The 18,774-nt window shown below is 34.3% G+C and overlaps 6 protein-coding genes across 6 annotated transcripts; 4 read left to right on the top strand and 2 right to left on the bottom strand.

Annotated features, from left to right (window-relative positions):
* Positions 1–256: 256 nt before the first annotated feature.
* Tsp_11589 (conserved hypothetical protein) lies at positions 257–851 on the bottom strand. Its single transcript, XM_003371454.1, has 3 exons — positions 788–851; positions 565–659; positions 257–349 (listed from the first exon to the last, which is right to left on the bottom strand). The coding sequence occupies exons 1-3, from the start codon at positions 849–851 to the stop codon at positions 257–259; spliced, it is 252 nt and encodes an 83-aa protein (XP_003371502.1).
* A 1,343-nt stretch (positions 852–2,194) lies between these two features.
* On the top strand, positions 2,195–2,806 carry Tsp_11590 (conserved hypothetical protein). The gene is made up of 3 exons (XM_003371455.1): positions 2,195–2,315; positions 2,388–2,596; positions 2,663–2,806. The coding sequence occupies exons 1-3, from the start codon at positions 2,195–2,197 to the stop codon at positions 2,804–2,806; spliced, it is 474 nt and encodes a 157-aa protein (XP_003371503.1).
* Positions 2,807–5,574: 2,768 nt separating this feature from the next.
* Positions 5,575–7,004, top strand: Tsp_11591 (chord superfamily). Its single transcript, XM_003371456.1, has 7 exons — positions 5,575–5,641; positions 5,689–5,795; positions 5,954–6,028; positions 6,089–6,304; positions 6,358–6,528; positions 6,632–6,766; positions 6,891–7,004. Exons 1-7 carry the CDS (start codon positions 5,575–5,577, stop codon positions 7,002–7,004), a joined length of 885 nt encoding a protein of 294 aa, XP_003371504.1.
* A 984-nt stretch (positions 7,005–7,988) lies between these two features.
* Tsp_11592 (putative BSD domain protein) lies at positions 7,989–9,345 on the top strand. Its single transcript, XM_003371457.1, is given in 6 exon segments — positions 7,989–8,005; positions 8,022–8,118; positions 8,255–8,512; positions 8,579–8,749; positions 8,807–8,954; positions 9,017–9,345. The coding sequence occupies 6 exon segments, from the start codon at positions 7,989–7,991 to the stop codon at positions 9,343–9,345; spliced, it is 1,020 nt and encodes a 339-aa protein (XP_003371505.1).
* A 108-nt stretch (positions 9,346–9,453) lies between these two features.
* Positions 9,454–13,880, bottom strand: Tsp_11593 (alpha-1,6-mannosylglyco protein 6-beta-N-acetylglucosaminyltransferaseA). The gene is made up of 18 exons (XM_003371458.1): positions 13,835–13,880; positions 13,582–13,689; positions 13,193–13,356; positions 12,833–13,124; positions 12,685–12,725; positions 12,441–12,608; positions 12,219–12,371; positions 11,982–12,151; positions 11,794–11,928; positions 11,612–11,724; positions 11,400–11,515; positions 11,172–11,321; positions 10,974–11,120; positions 10,717–10,884; positions 10,522–10,696; positions 10,414–10,471; positions 10,170–10,337; positions 9,454–10,021 (listed from the first exon to the last, which is right to left on the bottom strand). The coding sequence occupies exons 1-18, from the start codon at positions 13,878–13,880 to the stop codon at positions 9,454–9,456; spliced, it is 2,940 nt and encodes a 979-aa protein (XP_003371506.1).
* Positions 13,881–15,461: 1,581 nt separating this feature from the next.
* On the top strand, positions 15,462–18,280 carry Tsp_11594 (putative ankyrin repeat domain-containing protein 41). The gene is made up of 6 exons (XM_003371459.1): positions 15,462–15,589; positions 15,848–16,128; positions 16,294–16,545; positions 16,616–17,001; positions 17,052–17,181; positions 18,135–18,280. Exons 1-6 carry the CDS (start codon positions 15,462–15,464, stop codon positions 18,278–18,280), a joined length of 1,323 nt encoding a protein of 440 aa, XP_003371507.1.
* Positions 18,281–18,774: the final 494 nt, after the last annotated feature.

An 18,774-nucleotide genomic window follows, 5' to 3' on the forward strand; every position in this document is an offset into this window, starting at 1 on the left:
ACCAATAAAAGTCAAAATATTCTCTATAAATAAACATATCAATTTTACTGAAGATAAGCATGATGCTGAAACAATTATTCTATACAGCCTTTTACAACTTGTCATAAAATGTAGTTATTCATTTTTGATTCATTTTCAATGATAAAGTTGCACAATTGTCAATGAACAGCAAAAAAAACATTCAAAAAACAGTTTTCTCATTAAAAGCAACATGGCAGTTTTATGAATCTTTACTTCTCTACATTATCAGATTTTATCATAACATATCATGAAAATTTGGATTTAAATCCATTAAAATATGAATGACCAACTGCTTTTCTAGAAAAATGTTTCTTTCAACTTCTTGCGCCTATAAAATTAATATGCATTAAATATACTAAAGAATGCAATGTAAATGAATTGAAGAAAATCTGCATATTGACTTAAATAATAAATATAATAAAAATAAAAGTTATAATAGTAGTGAAAGCAACAAAGCTCATGCAAAAATACAAAAAAGATTATTATCAGAAAATCTAAATGAATCAATTCATATTTACAAATTGAAATAAAGATATAAAATACCTGCCGAAATAATAATAAAAGGTAGTGTTTTTGCTCTCGATTAACATGATGACTACGGAGCAGTTGCAAGGCAGGATTGGTTCTTTCTTTGTAAACTAAACAGTTAATATTTAAAACCATGCTTAATTGCAATGCAAATTCAAACATTTGCCAGATAAATACTAATTACCACTGAAAATTCATTCACAACAGCATTATGAAACATTATCAAACTCAAACATACCTTCCAAAATGGAATTCAGGGAATTCAGTTTGTACAAAAAAAACTGATAAATCAAATCACTCATAGCGGAGCTATAAATTAAGAGAATAAGCTTATGGTGTATCAAAAAATCAACAGTCAAATATTCATAATCAAAAAACTAATTTAGCGTGTAACTCATTTTCAACATAAAGCAGTGAAATAATGAGGCATTCTGAGTTTTTCTAATCAACGCAACAATCAAGTATAGCATGCTTCATTACAATAATAAAATTAAATGATACAGCAAAACAATGATAAAAACAAAAACATTGATTTCCGTTCCATTCTTAAATAACAACTGATGAAACCACTGCCTATGAAAAAGTTTTGCTAAAGAACAAATGAAAATCATCAACATAAATAGTATGAAATATTACTTTTGCATGTTTTTCATTGTCAAGGTGAAAATTACAGTACATGTAAAATAATAATCAGGAAGAAGATTTTCAAAATATCACCAAACTGGAATTTAGCTGTTAAAGTGAACGAATGCTTTATTATATCATATTTTGACCGTTGTGTCATAGATCGAGCAAAGCATGTTTAAACTGCGTTTTCATAAATGGGGTTACTGTGAGCTCAGCATTACTGAAAAGTAGGCATTTATGATTGGCTGCTTTGATAATGCTGTTAGGTAGCCTTGCTCGATGATTGAGATGCGTAACTAGGTTAAACATATCATTTGCTGATCAAATAGAGTTCATTGGTCAGATATACCAGTCTGATTTTGATGTCGCATTGTTTTGTTTTCATCATTTACTTATTTCTGCTTCAATCTTTGCTAAGAACTGAAATGTTCTACTTCGTTATTCTTTTCCATTGGTATCACCAACGAAATTAAAAGGTCTCTTATAATGGTGCCATATTTAAGGTGTTCATTATTATTTTTTAAATTTACTTTAAGATTTTAAGATTTTTTATGACTTCTGTATTCAAAATTTTATTAACTGCCATTTAATTTATAGGATTTTAATTTTACATTTCATGCATTCATCAACGCGACTTTGTTTTTGCCATCATTTTGCATTTCATATAATATCATAAGTGCGCATCCTCACTCACTGAATCAGGTATTTTAATTTCAGCAGTCAATACTTTTACATGAATTATTCTATTATCATTATTATGCTGCAGTATCTTTGCTCACAATCAATCTTATCCCTGATTTACCTACAGTACATAGAGATTGATGTACTGTATTGCTGATGAGGTTTTATATTCACCAATAAAACTTTGCTATTTATTTTGATAAAGGAGAAAGGTGGTTTTGTAAAATACGACTAGTATAATTATTGGAATTTCTTTAGTGATACTGAATCATTCAGATTATATTACATTATGGCGATTGTGCGTTTTATCATCATTTGTGTCACATTTTTTTCTATTATGGAAAATGAGGTTTTTACCACAAATACCTCAGAAATTTTAAGAAATGATCCACAGATTTCTTGTGATGAAGTAATGATCCAGTGCGGCTTTGACTGCACTTTCTCTCCACAATTAACAGGTAAGCGAAACATTAATTTTATCCGCATAGGATAATTCAATAAACAGTTGGAATATTTTTATATTGATAAAGGTCATGATAATGGCACCAGAGCTGGTAATTATACTACAGCTGGTTATAATACCATATGTATCAATAATACCAGAGTTTTGAATAATACCAGAGCTGAAAATGTGTCTCAGGAACAGCATCACAGCCCTTATTTTTATTTTACAATTGAAGGACTACCTTCTGATGTGACAACCGCAGAGGTTTCCCGATTGTTATGGAATATGGCATTGGTATATATATGCAGATTATTGCTCCTTATTATTTAGTTTCGATGTAAATGCATTATTTCATTTTAGTCTCCACATTTTCATTTCCAAAACCGACAAAATGAAATTGGCCCCTATGCTGAAGCTGTTGCCGTTTATCACAATGAAACTGAAGCGCAGTGGTGCCGTTTACGTTTTAGGAATGTACTGACGTTTAACTTCAACACTACATAAATTATTAAATCTGAATGATTTGATATTATGTAAATATTTTATATAATAAATGCATCACTAACCTGCGATTATTTCGCCATTTATTATTTCATTGCTATTATATTTAATCAGAAATTTTTATAACCCTATAATTTCTTCAACAATTACCTACATTTCATAATTATGTATACTCAACGCATTAAATTAGTAGGGTGTCGATGTCAGCTCCTTGCATTGTAATGAATGAGTTAGCATTACTATTCTTATTTTTTCTGTTCGATATAAAATGTTTAGACCAGCTCAAGGAAATCTCACAAGTCACATATTATACGTTGGTAGAGCATTCCGTATAGTACTACTAGTTGTAGAGCTAGCTGCCACTGAAATTCCACAAAAGGAGGAAGTTACGTTTTCCACAGGTATGCTCACAAAACAAAAGATTACTTTGCAAAACTTTCTGCTAACATAAAGATACCCTTTGTCTAAGTGAGCAGAACTTCCAGAATAAATGAACTACAATAGAGGTACCATAAAGCCCTCATGAAATCCATTCGTTTTTTTACTGCTTCGTGTAGTGCAGACTTGTATATGCTTGCTACATAATGATCTTGTACTGGTCCTAAGACTCGTCTCATGGACATGAAGTGACAGTGGGGATGCCAAGTGATGTTAATAATGCAATTTTGTGTAATATAAGGAGCAGCAATGATAAAGCTATGAGAGGACAAGCGCTACCAATACTCGTTCACATGAGAACTAGACACTCAAACTGACTCAGTGCAGTTACTAACTCACACACAATCTCTGGTATTGTTTAGACAAGGCAAGAAGTTTTCCATAATGTTCATGCTAACTATGTGTTGTTTATGATATTCACTTCATTTTTTAAACAATAATTAAGTGAAAAATCAATACTACATCAGCAACGTAAGGAAATCGCAAAAAGAATCAACAGAGAATTTTGTTATTCTGTTCTCAACAGTGACACTTTGCAGTGGTGATGATGAGGACATGAAAAATTCAGCATTAAATAGTATATGCTCTAAACTTGCTCATCCCGCACACGATGTTTGTTTTATTTAATACATTGGCTCAATAGAACTTGCTTGCTATTCAGAGGCCATTTATTCCACAACTACTTGGCAACTCTGCATGGCACTATCGTTAATTAATGCAAATGTCTACCAAGCAGAAAAAGAGAAAATTTTCGCTTTTCAAAATTTTTTCAAAAAGGCTTTTCACTGATTTTCGCAGAAAGCTAGTCTATGCCCTATGAAATTTCCATATTTTCAAGAAATACTTTTTTATCATAAAATGAGTTGTATCGATTTGAATCGATCAGAAAAGATTCGAGAACTCTTACAACCTTATTCACACCGTTCTTTGTAGCGTACTTTTTGTGCTTTGGTAATTAAAGTGAAATCAAAAAATGGTTCTGTGATTGATTTCGCTTCAGCGTTAAATATTATCCAAAATTATCAGGTTGGAACGAAATTATCATGAAATATGACCATTTTTCTCTTCTTTAAATAACAAAATCACAAACTGGAAATTTTGCCAAATTTCTCAGAAAATCATCGACTGCGAGATAATGAAAATTTACATACCTTTAATTAGCACAACCTTCATTGCGCTTATGAATAAAGTATTTTGTAATTCGTCGCGCTTTTTGGGCAGCATGGAATTAGTTTTATTCAGATAGCACGTGGATACCAATAAAGATTGGAATAAATACCAAGCATGAGCCGATTAATTTGTGATGAATAGTGAATTTATTTAATGACGTTGAAGTTGTTATCAATGTTTACCGCCGCTACTACCCTTAAGGCTAATTATGCAGAGCGGCGCACCATCATTTTTACCTAGCGAAAGTGAATTAAAATTGTCACACATTTGGTATCAATGAAAAGCTAAATGAATAATAAAAATTATAGATAATGGGAATGGCATTCCACGAAAAATTAAAGATAAAAATGATAACAATTCTAGCTGTTAAAAATTTTGAAAAGCATTAATTGTCAAAAATCAAAAACTTTGCATTTAAAGCGTTGCAATGATGTATTATAATTCTATGTAACATAAGTTGAAATATTTTAAAAATCAGTTTTTTTTGCACATCAAAATATTTTGATTTTATTTGGTAATTTCAAATATATTATAATATTTCAAATGCTGATAGTGACAGTCATGCACTATTAACTATTATAAGTGGCAATGTAAAGCATATACATTTTAAAAAGTATTTGAAGCAAATTAAATTAAAATATTCATTAAAATATTATATTAATAATCAAAAATATTAACAAATTATTAAAAAGTATTCAAACAGGACAAAAATAGACAATGGAATTTTCTCACCATTCAACAGAAGCAGGGAGTAATGGCATGTTGGTGAAGTGCTGCACGATTATTTGTTATGTGGTCACTAAGAAAAGTTTACGCATCATACAGGTGGCGATACAATCAACTAGCAATCGCGGGAAGGAAGTTTCATTCAGCCAATTAAATTCAGATTGAAAGAGCCAATCAAAGATGCGTCTTTTCATTTGCCAATTGCTTTGGCTGATTATTTCAAATGCAGTATTAACAAAAGTCATTAATTAATTCATAAATATTATAGTTCATTTTAAAATGTCACTGCAGATTAAAAATTGAATATTCAAAATAATTTCTCATATCAAACGTAGTCATGTTGTACCTTATTATTATTGAAGTATTCTGTATTATGTTTTCTTCCTCAACATTTTTCTGTTTCCGTCATTTCGATTCACTTTGAACATTTTCCAAGTATGTCTTTGTTGCAGTGTTATAATAAAGGATGCGGACAAAAGTTCGATCCAATGAAAAATGCAGACGGTTAGTAAAAAATTTTGTTATCTGTTTATCTAAGAGTTTTGTTTAAGATGCGTGCACGTACCATCCAGGTGATCCATTGTTTCACGACGCATTTAAAAAATGGTCATGCTGCAGTCGTGGATCCACTGATTTCAGTGATTTTCTCAGTTGCTTGGTAAGTTATTTGTTCATTTTGTCTGAAATACACCTCTATTTTCGCTTTATAATTTTTACAGAAAACATGTTGCAAGTTACAAGTTGTACATAGTATTTTATAGGTGATAAAGTAGATGTAAAAATATGTAAAATTTTATCAGAATAACACTTATATAGGGTTGTACTAAAGGACCACACAATCCAGTGAAACCAGAAGAGCCACCAAAAAAACGGACAGTTTCAGATGTTGAAGTGATCATTTATTTAACTGGCCATAGATTTGCATAAGTGATATAATTCAATTAATTTCAGTTTAGTAAACCAATGGAAAATGTTGCTTGTCGACCGAAGAGAAATTCTACAGAGAGTGAATTTAAACATTTGAGTTTTAATGTTTCAAGTGAGTTGGAAAAACAGCTTGAAGAGTACACAGCATCGTTGGATTCATCTAAGGAGGAGCGGGATGTAGAAGCTATTCCGATTGGGACGACGTGCACACGACGAGGTTGTTCAGAGGTGAAAGAGAACGTTTTTTTTTCAGATCATTTTGAATATGATTTGCAAAATGATAAAAATTGCAGACATACGAAAATGCAGATAGTTTCAAAAAAGTGTGCACTTATCATCCTGGCACGCCCGTCTTCCACGAGGGTATGAAATATTGGTCTTGTTGTGAGAAGAAGACATCGAACTTTGACGACTTTTTGAATCAAGTTGGATGTGAAACTGGAAAGCACGATTTCAGTGTTCAGGTTAGCGTCATATTTTTTATTAATTCAACGGAAAATAAAAATACCACTTTTCTTTTCACAAAGATTACTTTTGATTTTCATGCTTTTCATTTTTTTGAAATAGGAAGAGCATAAACGAAGCAAATGCCGATTTGATTGGTTCCAAACGGCTGATAATGTGTATGTGAATGTGTACGCGAAGTTGATCAATCCTACGAAAACTGAAATTGCAACAAGCGATCAAACTCTGCGTGGAAAAGTTTATTATAACAACCAGGATGACATTTTCGAACTGAACATTCCTTTGTGGGCAGTAATGCTAATAAATAATTAATACTGAATATCAATATTATTCACATTGAAATGTTTTTATATTAATTTAGCCGGTGATTCCGTCGGAGAGCGTCGTGAACATATCGTCATCTAAGCTGGAGATTGTCTTGCGTAAAACGGAAAAGTTTCGTTGGAGCAATCTGCATTTTGACGAAAATAAATAAATAAATAAATAAATAATTGAAATAAAGTATTTTGAAGTGTCGAAAGTCATTAAATTATGGATAGTCGAAATGTTGTTGTTCTGATTACTTTTTCACTTGTCTATTATACTCGCCTTGAATTGTAAATTTGCTGCTAAGGTTGCTATTAGCAAAGCTAATTATGATACATTTGCTACGTGAACTTGAATTATAAAATTTTTGAACGACCTTAAATCAGAAATATCTAATTGAGAAATACAATACTATCTATCCATCACGAACGTGTGAACATTTTTGAGAAATTATAAAGAACTGTATACTTTTTATAAAATGTTTTATTGCGCATAAACGCGTGTAATTTTATGAATGCATTTATTCAAAAGATATAAATTTGTTTCATTTGTCTATTGAAAAGTGCTTGCAAACTTTCAAGCATTACTATCATGTAAATCTTCCATCTGGCCGCAATTCGTATTAAAGTAGTCAGCGACAATAATGTAAAAACAATGCTTGCGAAATAATGTACATTTGAATTTTTGTTAAAGTATTAAAAGAAATATATATTTATTTATACATCGTACGAAATAAAATTTTAATATTACTTTGCCATAGATATTATTAAAAATATTGTTGATTAACATAATTCAGGTATAAATGGAAAACTGTAATTTTTTTCTAATTCCATGTTCACTAAACTTTTATTTTGATCTTAATTTTCAAAAATTTATTAAATTAAATTTTCTCTACAAACAATTTTAACAAATTTTTACAAAGTTGGCGGAACTGATATATTTTTTGTGAAATTTCAATTGCAACAGAACTTACTTGAAAGTAATATAAACATTTGAAATAAATAATTAATTTAATTTAATTTTAAAAAGTTAAATATAAATAAATTGATGCTTTTGCATCGCCGTCGAATTAACGCATGTTGGAAAGTTAGAGTTGATCTATGATATTCATACTGTAAATAATGGAATAGTAATTTGTACTTTATTTTTATATATGGTATCTTTGGAAATGTTTGTCTCATTATAGCCGGTTACTCCGTATTGTCCAAATGAACGAACAGGCTGATGATGAGCGATTTGGCTCGAATTTTTTTCAATCATTTTTTGACCAAGCTCGGGAAAAGGTAAGAAAATTGAACGCAGTTTTCAAATGAAATGGATGCGTTAGTTTTATTGGGATCGGCGTTCTGTGTTGTTGATTTTTGTTTTTGCAAACTGTTGCGTTGGATTGGTTGCATTTGACAGTTTTCAATTGTTCAGACGATGTCGACGTTAGCACTGGTGAAGCGTGATTTGGTCGAACTTGGAGAAACGTTCCAGCAAGAGGCGTCCTCTTTGATCACAGTGACGGCGAACGTTATACGCGAGCACGCGCCGCCATTAAATGCCGAAGTGGCCAGCAATTGGATGAAAGCGGTGGTGGATTCGGTTAGCTATGTTTTGTCTGAAAAGGATACCGCAGTCGGCGAGGAAGAGTTCGAGATTCCAATCGTTGCACCGTTGGACAATGGAAAATATGTAAATTGAATCGGACAGTTGTCATTTTGGTTGTTTGTTGCCAGTTTTTGCTATTCACTTTTCCAGGACAGTGTCCGTGCGCTGCAGATGGACCCGGAAACGTTTTGCACGGATCCGGAAGGTGCGGCTGAACTGTACGAAGATTGGAAGAGCAATTTCAATTTGCGTCATTACGAAGAGGAATGCAAGGAAATTTTTCGAAATTGTCCGTCCGTGCGTCGGATGTATTTGCAATTGGTAATAAATTTGTGATAATAATTTTTCATTTTTTGCCATCGATCGTTCATTTTTCAGGTTCCAAACGAAATTGACAGTATACAGTTTTGGCAACGGTATTTTTACCGCGTCCATCAGCACCAACTGGACAAAGCGCGCAAACGGTACTTTGCCGACGAACAACTGTTCGCTGAGAAGAAGAAGACGAACGATTGGATTTCGCAAGGTTTGCTTTCATTTCTTCTTCGGCTTATTTGAATTGAAATATTTTAATAATCGGTATTTCAGAAATGCCTGGTGATCTGTCGCAGACAGGGTTGATGCAGTCAGTTGCTTTGTCAGATTTTGCCGAATATCCAACTGACGACGTTGAACACAATTCTTCCACAGCGATCATCGCTTCTTCTACAAGTGACGTTGAAAATCATCTTGTCGATGAAATGCGTTGCATGGAAACGAAATTGTCCGGACCAGTTTGCGTGGCGAAACATGAAAACAGCCAAGTAGTAGCCGACGAAGAAGAATCGAAATCTGACGGGGAAATCCATCTGGTCACTTCGTCTTGTAATTTGAAAGTACGGGAAGTTGGGGATACTGTAATTGTGAGCAAAGAGTAAATGTTGTCGAATGAGAGGAAGGAAGCAGCAGTTGTAAGTAAAATTGTCGTATGTAAAAAAAGCAAAAATTATCTTACTCACGGATGGTGGCTGTTGATGAATCATTCATTATATTTTTGTTTTCTGTGTGCGTTTGTATGTTCGTTCGGTTGTGAGTGTATGTTTCCTGCATTGCTCAGGGACTGACTTGCTGAATGTTCCGCTTTCACATTTGGTAATTCGCGATGGATTTCGTCGAATATCGAAAAGAGAACGGTTTGTTTCACAAAACTTTAGTTTTAGCTTCTCTTTTTTTACACCCAGTAGTATATGGGCGGTTTGTTTGTTTGTTTGTTCTTTTCTTTCTGTATCAAATATCATGTGAATAAAAAATGTTCTCCATTTTTCAATGTAAGCAAGTTGCTTTTTTTTTCTCACATCAAGTACCGTTGAGCGTCCAGTAGTGTCGTCCACTATTGTGTCAGGATGCAATTGTGATGTGCTTTTTATGCAAAATAAATAAACAACAGGATGTATTATGTACGTTTTTTCTTTGAAAAGTTCATTTATCATTGAATTTGAATTTGCTGCTGGTGCAAATGTCAGTGGAAAATGAAAAGCCAATAAATTATCGTCAGTGGTTTGCAAAAATGGAACAGCAACAGGTATATGGGAAATTCGCAATAAGCTCCAACAGCTGAAACAAGAAACGGGTTGGAAGAAAAAAAAATATATATATACTTTTTTCTTTCCTTTTCACAAGTTATGGTTAACTTGATGGATGGCAGGTTGATGATGCCGGTTGGAAAGAGAGAGACTGGTTGAAAATGATAAAACAAATCAACAAGCTTTGCACAAGGCAACCTGCCCGGGTCGAAAGCTTCTGCATGGGCAGATACGTTGTATGTCCCGACTGGAGTCGGAAGCGCAATTCAGCAGATGTTGATTTTCTTGCAAAAAGCAGACATTCTGAGAAAATGACGGCGCATGCAAGTCGGCCACTGTAGCAAACTCTGGACACAGTGAAAAGCTAAACCCAGATGCGTGGAGATGAGAAAGAAATAAAATTTGCATATCAATACCGATTACCGAGCAATAACACTTCGAACGTTGATTAGGGAAAAGAAGGAAGGTTCGCAGAAGAAACCTGAAATCCAAATGACAAGAAACAAATGACGACAACACCGATTCGATTACCATGCTTCGAACATGTATCTGAACACGAAGCGCCGGATTCACCGACGTAAATTCTCAACTGGGATATGTTCAGAGGTAGGTGATCGGGTTCGCAAAAATCCTGATGCAGAAAGTAGTAGGCCACACGTTCCAACATCCCTTCGGCAGTGAATTCCCACGGTACGTGAGGTTCAAACTTGAAAGAAGAAAAAAAACCCAACCAAACGTACAAATCAAAATGGAAATTTTGCACACTATTCGTGCTACCTCTGCTTGCAAAGCCTGCTTGACAGCCGCTCTCAATGCTGGCCGATCGCTGATGTCGACCGTAAAAACGTACGGCTCACCGATGTAATCTTCCATGTATGAATTTTGGCTTTTCAACTAAACATGAATAGATAATTTAGAAAAAAAACAAATTAATAACAATCTTTATCTCTTTATACAACGCTACACATGTTGGTCAGTATTACTTGTCTGAGTGTTGGCTTTTTTGCAAAAAAAGTCTCGTTCAGTCGACTTCTTGGCGCAGAAAATTTCGGATTTATAAATACCAAGCCATTTGCCACAGCTTCAAGCGGTGCCGGACCTTCGTATGGAAAACCAAGACCAAGAAAAATCTGAAAAATAACAACAGTAATAGAAAAAAGGAAAAAAAACATTTCACAAACTTTCGCTTCGCGATTGAGTAGATTAAACCGGCCACTGTCCAAAACCCCATGATTAACAACATACGAGGGTAATAAATGCTGGTCATCTGGATTAACAGTAGCGTGAATTTCGACAAGATCTTTAATGGAATCCAAAATTTTGGTGAAATCCTATACAAGAAAGCATAATAATAATAATAATAATAATAATAATACATCGCATTATTGAAAATTATGCAATTCACTTACGTTCCAATATGCATTCTTGCCATATAATAAGGTAATATTTTTCCTTTCAACTCGCGGCTTAACATCTTTCTGACGTTTGACCACAAAGCCAAGAAAAGAATTATCCGGCGAATGAGCTAGAAAATCAGCAGATGAAATAACAATCGAATGATAAAAATAAAATAAAATAAATAATATACGGTAAAAAGTGAAAAATTGACCAAGTTTCAAACTGTGTCCACCCCAAGGATTGTCTTTACCCAATTGGGCAATGTGTGCTTTGAAATATGGAGCATGATTGAATTGTGCTTGAGTTCCAAATGAATCCAATACCCGCAGTCGACATCTATACCATGATAATGACAATGGAATGAATAAATGGATAAAGACAATGATATATTATAGAAACTTTTACGTATATTTGGAATAGAAGTTCGCACTGATGCGTCTGATTTGATTTATTCCGATGATGTCAGTGAAAATCAAATCCGGCTCATCACCCGTCAATGCACCGCAAAAGCTGCTTGAAGAAGAATATTGCGACAGTGTGCTGTGAAAATTGTTAAATTTAAGCATGTTGGAAAAGTGACAATTTTTCCATACCTTTTCAAAGTGCTACTTTCTGAAGAGATCAACAAACGGTGACCAAAGAAGTGCAAAGTTGTGATCAAATCGCTCCACTGGACCAGTTCACCAAGCGGACCGCCAGTGAACGCGCTTTCACCAAATTTGAAACCGCTAGCTTTGGTCAAAAATCCCATATGGACCAAAATCTGTAAAATACGATGCTTATTATTATTATTATTATTATCGATTTGAAAAACAGGGTAAAAATAATACTGTCAGTTGTTTTTTGGGCAACAAGTGACGACGATTCCGTTTCAACCAACTGTAAGCTTCAGACCAATCTGACCAAGTCGACGTCATCCGTTCTTTCATCCATTTGTAATTTTGAGCATTGTCGTCCATTGAAGCATGCAGATGAGAAATGTTCTGTTCCAATTGGATTTTAATAATAGTAAAGGTTTAAATTTCAATTCTGCCAAAATGAACCGCATTTACCGGCAACAGCAGTGGCCGAATATCGTCGCCTGCAAGCTGTACCTGCTGACGCCATATCAACGGACATTGTCGTTCAAGTCGGCTAAGATAAGTGAAAATGCTACACCTCGTCTCGTCCACTCCCAACTGACCATAACAGGAATATTTCCGCCAATTGTTTTCCATCCACTGAAGCAAAATGAGAGAGAAAAAAAGCAATCATAATAATCTGTAATTTCGGTGATTAATAAATAAAATAACAAACCATTATTTTCTCACTGCACGACGGATACAATAATTTCCAGTCTTTATTTAAAATGGACAATTTGCCCAAATATAGTATCCAATCTGTTCAATAAACGGTAAAATGTTTCCCTTTTGTAAAAATGAACCTTCCAATTTATCAAAGTTACCTTGATCCAGTGCATTTTGCTGGCGCATGATGTTGTTCAAATCGTGATTGATCATCTCGTGCAGCACATTCACTGAACAATTTGCAGAAAAGCCGCCCAAAAGCCACGTCTCGAGTTGGTGCAACGCTGAATACAAATTTTCCAAAGCCAACGTCAACGTCGGCGGAAATGGCTTTCCCTTGGCTAACAGTGGTCTCGACTGACCCAAACCCGACGTCAATTTCCAATACAGACGCCGTTCCCCTTCGAGCCAATCGTCAACGTAACGACGACTCAGTTCGACAATCTCATTCTGCAAATAATCATATTCAACTCAATTATTATTCTATTGAACAACTTTTTGCAAACAAATAAACAAACAAAACAACAACAACCTGTAAATAATCCACCTGCATGTCGCGCTTCAAGCATTGTGGCTGATGAAATAGCACGAACCAAGTTAAAGAAGTCATCACCACCAGCGAGCATAGTTCCACACGTTTCACACGCAACAGCCAGGCAATGTACGTGCGCCACATATTTCTCTACAATTAATTATTAATTTCAATCGAATTATATAAATGAAATTAATAACACTATATATATATATATTGCATACTTTTACGTATAAATTACATTAAACTCACTGTAATTCAGTTTGAAATAACAAGCTATTATTAATTTTATTGTCTGCATGCTAAACAATAAATGAAAATCATATTGCAACAAACAAGCCGATGCTATATTTGAATAATCAAATGAAAAATCACCGCCGATAGTGAAAGTGAAATCGACGTTGCAAATGCTGCAATTGTGCAGTACAAATAATAGGTGCTTCAAATTTCTTCTCTGCTCAAACATTTCATCGTACAAAGCGTCTGAAACAAGCAAGAAAAACAAAATTTATATAATAAACTAAAAATTTTCAACACTATCAATGAGCTGCTTCTTCACTGTGGCAAGATAACATTTTCCGCAAAAATTGACCCAAATAATTTAAACCTATGCTTAATTAAAAATAACCATCAACGCAATTGCTCTCATCAATATTCAATTTGTATGATATCATAATTAATTTTCCAAGTCACGCCTTAAGTAAGCTCTGTACGATCCATTATCCCAAAATGCATCTGCGTATAGATAAATACGTGACATTTTGATACATTCATAATCTGATGAGTTTCTTGAAATAAATTAATTTGTTTTCTGTTTATTTTAAAACGCATAATGAGATAGATGAAAATGTTACAATTTCTGATGCTTAGCATTAATTTCTTTTTTAACATTCACACGAATATAAAAATAAAAAATCTTTAAACAGTTGTCGATGAAGAAAACAGCATAGTTTACAAATCAAATTATTCCATTCATCAAACAGAAAAGAAATTTACAAAACCCATTTTTAAAAGTTATAATGAAATGTCGAAAAAAAATTTTTTTTAATTTCACAAACTCATAACTTCTGTTCAAAAACTTCCACTGATAATACTGCCTGATTACTTTTATTAAAATTTTGAAAATAAATCGCTAGTGCTATTTGTCGACATAAATCAATACAAAGATAATTCGCAATTTCAACTACAATTTTGCGATGATGCCACTGCAAAGTTACACTTCATCAAATCAGGTTAAGGACTAAAGAGCAAGTTTTGCTTCAATTAACTAAAAAAAGCTGGCAATTGATTATACACAAAAGTTACAGATTATTATACATTGTTTGATATAGAAACTGCCAAATTAAATCTATTTATTACTTACATTAATATTTTATAATAAAGTAGTAACTGTCAAGGTTAAAAATATAAAACCAGCTGCACAACTAGTCATTAAATGTGTAAAAATGAATGCAGAAAATATCTCACCTAAGCAAATAAGAATTGAAATTAAATATTGAATAGTAAATAAAGATGAATGAAAATGTACATTTATAATCAACAATAAAAATGTGCAAAACATAACAATCTTAATGACAGAAATCAAAATTTTGCAAAATTTATTTAACAAAAGTAATTTACCAGGTGACAGAACCTTAATAACAATAACAAATATTACTAGATAAAATTGAATAACAAGAAAAAATACCTTACAATTGAGGTGCTTGCATTAGACCATTTCCACGGGCAAAATTACATCTGCAGTCATCTTTTATGTTTCAGCTGTTGTTCCGAATCTGCATTAGTACAAGGCTGGAGACAATCCGAATAAAGTTGTATTTGACCTAAATCTTCAATTCCGCAACATCTGCCCAAATTGACTTACAGTAACCGATTGTCTTCAAATAAAAATTTAAGCATTTATTGCTCCATTATTGTAAGAATAATGTTTTAACTATCAAAATTATATCATAAATTATTTTTATCCCAGTTCAAAACGGGGAAGAAAATATTTCATTACAAAAAATTAAGTTTAAATGTTATTGCTATACTGTATTTTGGATTTCAAATTTGTTGTTCTTACTGTAACCTCTGTTCAATGTTATTTGAATGTGAATGCGTGTGATAATATTTTTTACTATAAATAATGCATTAGTTGTGAAAAGAGAGAAAATAATGCAGCGTCTGCTGCATAAAAATATTTAACTGTCAACAGCTCGCAAAAGCAGAAAGAGACGTGGTTTTTGGTTAGCAGTATTTTCAATATTTGAAAAATTATGCACAACTGCGAAGATGTATCATTGTGGTCTGCAATTCCTTTGCATTTGGCTGCAGGATTTGAATCAGTTGGTGCTTATTCTTTGATGCAAGAGCATTTAAATCGAGGAGCTGATCCAAACCACAGGTAAAAATCATTGTTGTGATAAAGTGTTTTGGTTTCGTTGCAAAGATTAACATCGTTATGCTTTTGTTTTTGGTGTATTTTTCTTGATTTTGAATATAAATATGTGCGTGTTTGAGCAAGCAATTTTAAACGATTGAACAGTTTAGTTTAAATTGTACCACAACTTTGATAACATTCGTTGGTTGTTTTCAACGCTTGGCCTGTATTGGATTGTGAACTGTTACTGATCCAAATGTAAATTTCATAGCTCTGATTTAGAAATTCAGACGGTTTAACTCCGGTTCACATTGCCGCAGCGTGGGGCCGTTTGGACAATTTGAAGCTTTTGCTATTGAACGGTGGCGATCCGCTGATTGCAGACAACGACAGTTTCACCGCACTGGACATGGCTATAGAAGAGCAATTTTGGCCCTGTGTGAAGTTAATTGTCTGGTGGTGTGGCATTGATCGGAGTGAACTTTCATCATTGATCCATCCAAAATTGCGTGAACAGTTCCAACTCTACGGCGAGGATCAAGTTGTTTCGCATATTTTTCCAAGTTCAAGAAGCAGTCGAAAAATTGATGAACATCTGAATGAAAAGCAGGAGCAGGAGGAGGAGGAGGAGGAGGATATTGATAAGGTATTTGAAAAATTGCTCTTGTCGTCTCCAAAATCCGCCTCACCGTCAACTGGGATTAAGCGGATCACCGGCTCTTGTACAGTACGAAAATGTGAGCCGGACCCAAAAACGTTGCAAAAGTGGAATCATAGTTTGACAGAAGCGGAAAATCGTTTGCACAGTTCAGTCGATTCGAGCGTGTTGGTCAGTTGTGAACGAATGACCAATGCCGAACTGAGAAAAGCACTGACCGAAGATGGCTATTGTGTTGGTCCGGTGACGAAGCAGAATCGAAAAATTTACATTTATAAGTTGGCGAAAAATTTGAGTGAAAAGAGACTTTCATCCGGTCAAAGTAAGCTGACTAGCTGGTGAATTTTGAATATTTTTTTATCGTTGTTGTTTTTGGAAATTTTATTTTCTAGAATTTTCTGTTGAATTGGAAATGATGTTCAAGGGTCGACTGGATCGTGCAGAGGCGATGAATGATATTCAATTGTTGAAAAATTATTTTGAAAAGTTTCGAAACAGCGGTACAAGGTGGCGTGAGGGCAGTTTGAAAAATTCCTTTTGCTACTTTTTGATCGATCCTACAGTGACTGACGATTTGCCGTCAAGAGCGAACAGCATGCGAGGTGAACGATGCAATATTTATTTGCACCGGTTGATTGCTTTGTCAAAAATTTGCATCTTTTTAGAATGTGAAATTATGCAAATTTTTTGTAAATCAATATTCTACATTGGCAAGGGTAAAAAGTGTCGACCACTGCAACATTTGAAAGATGCGGCGAAACGCAAAGATGAAAAAACTGTTGTTTAGATGATTTTAAATTTTGAAATAAATAATCTTTTTTTTTGTAGACTTGTAAAAAATTGCGGAAAATACTTCAACTGTGGACAAGTGATCAGGGTGTGGTGTCGTTTCACGTGTGGAACAACATCACGCCGATAGAAGCTTACACGAGAGAAGCGGCGATGATTGACGCGATAGGTGAGAAAGAATGATGTTGTTTTTTTTGTTTTTTTGATTTCATCTAAAAACAAACTATGGCTATTATGATAGGCTTGAAAAATTTGTGCAATCGTAGACGAGGCGAATACCACGGACCGGCGTCGTTGTGGACCAGCGCCCGTCAAAGACAACTCGGAGCGTATTTGCTTGAGACGGCCGCGAAAATTTTCCTTCTCGAAGGTGAACGTTGTTTCAAACTCGCGGATGTTATGCAAAAATAATTCTCGTTGACCAATGGAAAAGTATGCACATTGTTGGTTTTGCTTTTAATCACAAATGTGAACAGCAACAACAATAGATATTATTGAAATGATAATGTTGGACGGCTAGACGGACGAACAGACGAATGAATAGGAATTGTAAATGCTTTCACACACACACACACACACAGTGAAGAGATCAGCAGCGACTGTTGGTAATTTTTAAAACATAAAATTAAATACGATGAAGATATACGTATGTATGTATGTATGCTGATAAAGTTTGCAAATTGATTTGAATAAATGTTATTTTGTTATCAATTGTGATCATCGGTTTGGGCAAATTCATACGTATGCTCTTGTGGAATAAGAGGCGTCGGTTGAGCTTGTTCATCATCTTCTTCTCGTTGTTGTTGTTGTTGTTGTTGTTGTTGTGCATTTCGTACAGTTTGTCGTTTATCTAGGAACAAAGAAAAAGATGGATTTATAATAATAATAATAATCAAGGGGGAGAAACAAAAAGCGCAGACTATGTCGTCGGTAATAACACCACAAAAAGGCCGTCATTCCCATGCCGGTGGCGAAGCTGGCCAACGTGAGAACAATGGCCGCGTAAGCGCTGAAAGCGGTGTTGTCCTCTTCTTCAGCAATGGAACTCTGCGCTGAACCGGCATCCGGACAAAGAAGAAAGCAATCTACATCGCCGAGTTCTGAAAACGAATATATCTATAGATATAGATATGAGAAAAGATTTTTTTGTGAAACCTGCTCGCTGTTTGGGTACAACGGTCAAATATGCCGACTGTGGTGGACTTGGTTCAAGCATGGACAACGTGATGGCGATTGGAGTTTCGGTACGGTCACCGGCGCACGAATAGAACGGAGGGCACTGATTTGAAAAAGTACATTACAAAAGAAAAATGCCATTCCATTGTATTTCAACCAGAAATAATAATTAAATTTGAAATGTGATTTACTTTCGGTGTGTAAAGCAGTGATTCGGTGGAGACGGCCGTGCATGGGAAATATTCGCAGTGAAGTGACAAAGTTTCGTTGACTTCAATGCCCAATTCGGACATGATGATTCGGCTTAGATCGAGGCCGATTTTTGGCGACGATGTCGGCGAATGTAACATTCGTGATAAACCACGGCCGAGCATGCTGATTGCGGGGCAACTTTACAGTATACAGTGGATGGATAAAAAATATGTTGAATTGAAAAGAGAACAAAAATAGATAAATAGATAGATGGATATATTTTACCCATGTTTCACGAAATAAATTCTCGGTACAGATTCAGACGCGTTACTGTTCACCCAACAGTTCAGCGGATAGCTGCGCAAGTCTGTGAAATTAGAGAAAAAAAAAGAGC

The sequence above is a fragment of the Trichinella spiralis genome, assembly GCF_000181795.1.
Source record: "Trichinella spiralis strain ISS 195 chromosome Unknown Scfld9, whole genome shotgun sequence".
NCBI classification, from domain to species: domain Eukaryota; kingdom Metazoa; phylum Nematoda; class Enoplea; order Trichinellida; family Trichinellidae; genus Trichinella; species Trichinella spiralis.

Coding starts and splice junctions, on each gene's coding strand:
- Tsp_11591 (XM_003371456.1), top strand. CDS start 5,575: ATGTCTTTGTTGCAGTGTTATAATAAAGGATGCGGACAAAAGTTCGAT. Junction 6,029..6,088: donor GGACAGTTTCAGATGTTGAA/GTGATCATTTAT, acceptor AATTAATTTCAG/TTTAGTAAACCAATGGAAAA. Junction 6,767..6,890: donor ATCAAACTCTGCGTGGAAAA/GTTTATTATAAC, acceptor ATATTAATTTAG/CCGGTGATTCCGTCGGAGAG.
- Tsp_11590 (XM_003371455.1), top strand. CDS start 2,195: ATGGAAAATGAGGTTTTTACCACAAATACCTCAGAAATTTTAAGAAAT. Junction 2,316..2,387: donor TTTCTCTCCACAATTAACAG/GTAAGCGAAACA, acceptor ATATTGATAAAG/GTCATGATAATGGCACCAGA. Junction 2,597..2,662: donor TGTTATGGAATATGGCATTG/GTATATATATGC, acceptor ATTTCATTTTAG/TCTCCACATTTTCATTTCCA.
- Tsp_11589 (XM_003371454.1), bottom strand. CDS start 851: ATGAGTGATTTGATTTATCAGTTTTTTTTGTACAAACTGAATTCCCTG. Junction 660..787: donor CCTGAATTCCATTTTGGAAG/GTATGTTTGAGT, acceptor TTAACTGTTTAG/TTTACAAAGAAAGAACCAAT. Junction 350..564: donor TTTTATTATTATTTCGGCAG/GTATTTTATATC, acceptor TTAATTTTATAG/GCGCAAGAAGTTGAAAGAAA.
- Tsp_11592 (XM_003371457.1), top strand. Junction 8,119..8,254: donor TTGACCAAGCTCGGGAAAAG/GTAAGAAAATTG, acceptor TCAATTGTTCAG/ACGATGTCGACGTTAGCACT. Junction 8,513..8,578: donor CGTTGGACAATGGAAAATAT/GTAAATTGAATC, acceptor TCACTTTTCCAG/GACAGTGTCCGTGCGCTGCA.
- Tsp_11594 (XM_003371459.1), top strand. CDS start 15,462: ATGCACAACTGCGAAGATGTATCATTGTGGTCTGCAATTCCTTTGCAT. Junction 16,129..16,293: donor TGTTTCGCATATTTTTCCAA/GTTCAAGAAGCA, acceptor GCTCTTGTACAG/TACGAAAATGTGAGCCGGAC. Junction 17,182..18,134: donor GGCGATGATTGACGCGATAG/GTGAGAAAGAAT, acceptor ATATATCTATAG/ATATAGATATGAGAAAAGAT.
- Tsp_11593 (XM_003371458.1), bottom strand. CDS start 13,880: ATGATATCATACAAATTGAATATTGATGAGAGCAATTGCGTTGATG. Junction 13,357..13,581: donor TTTCACTTTCACTATCGGCG/GTGATTTTTCAT, acceptor AATTAATTGTAG/AGAAATATGTGGCGCACGTA. Junction 11,121..11,171: donor TACTCAATCGCGAAGCGAAA/GTTTGTGAAATG, acceptor GTTATTTTTCAG/ATTTTTCTTGGTCTTGGTTT.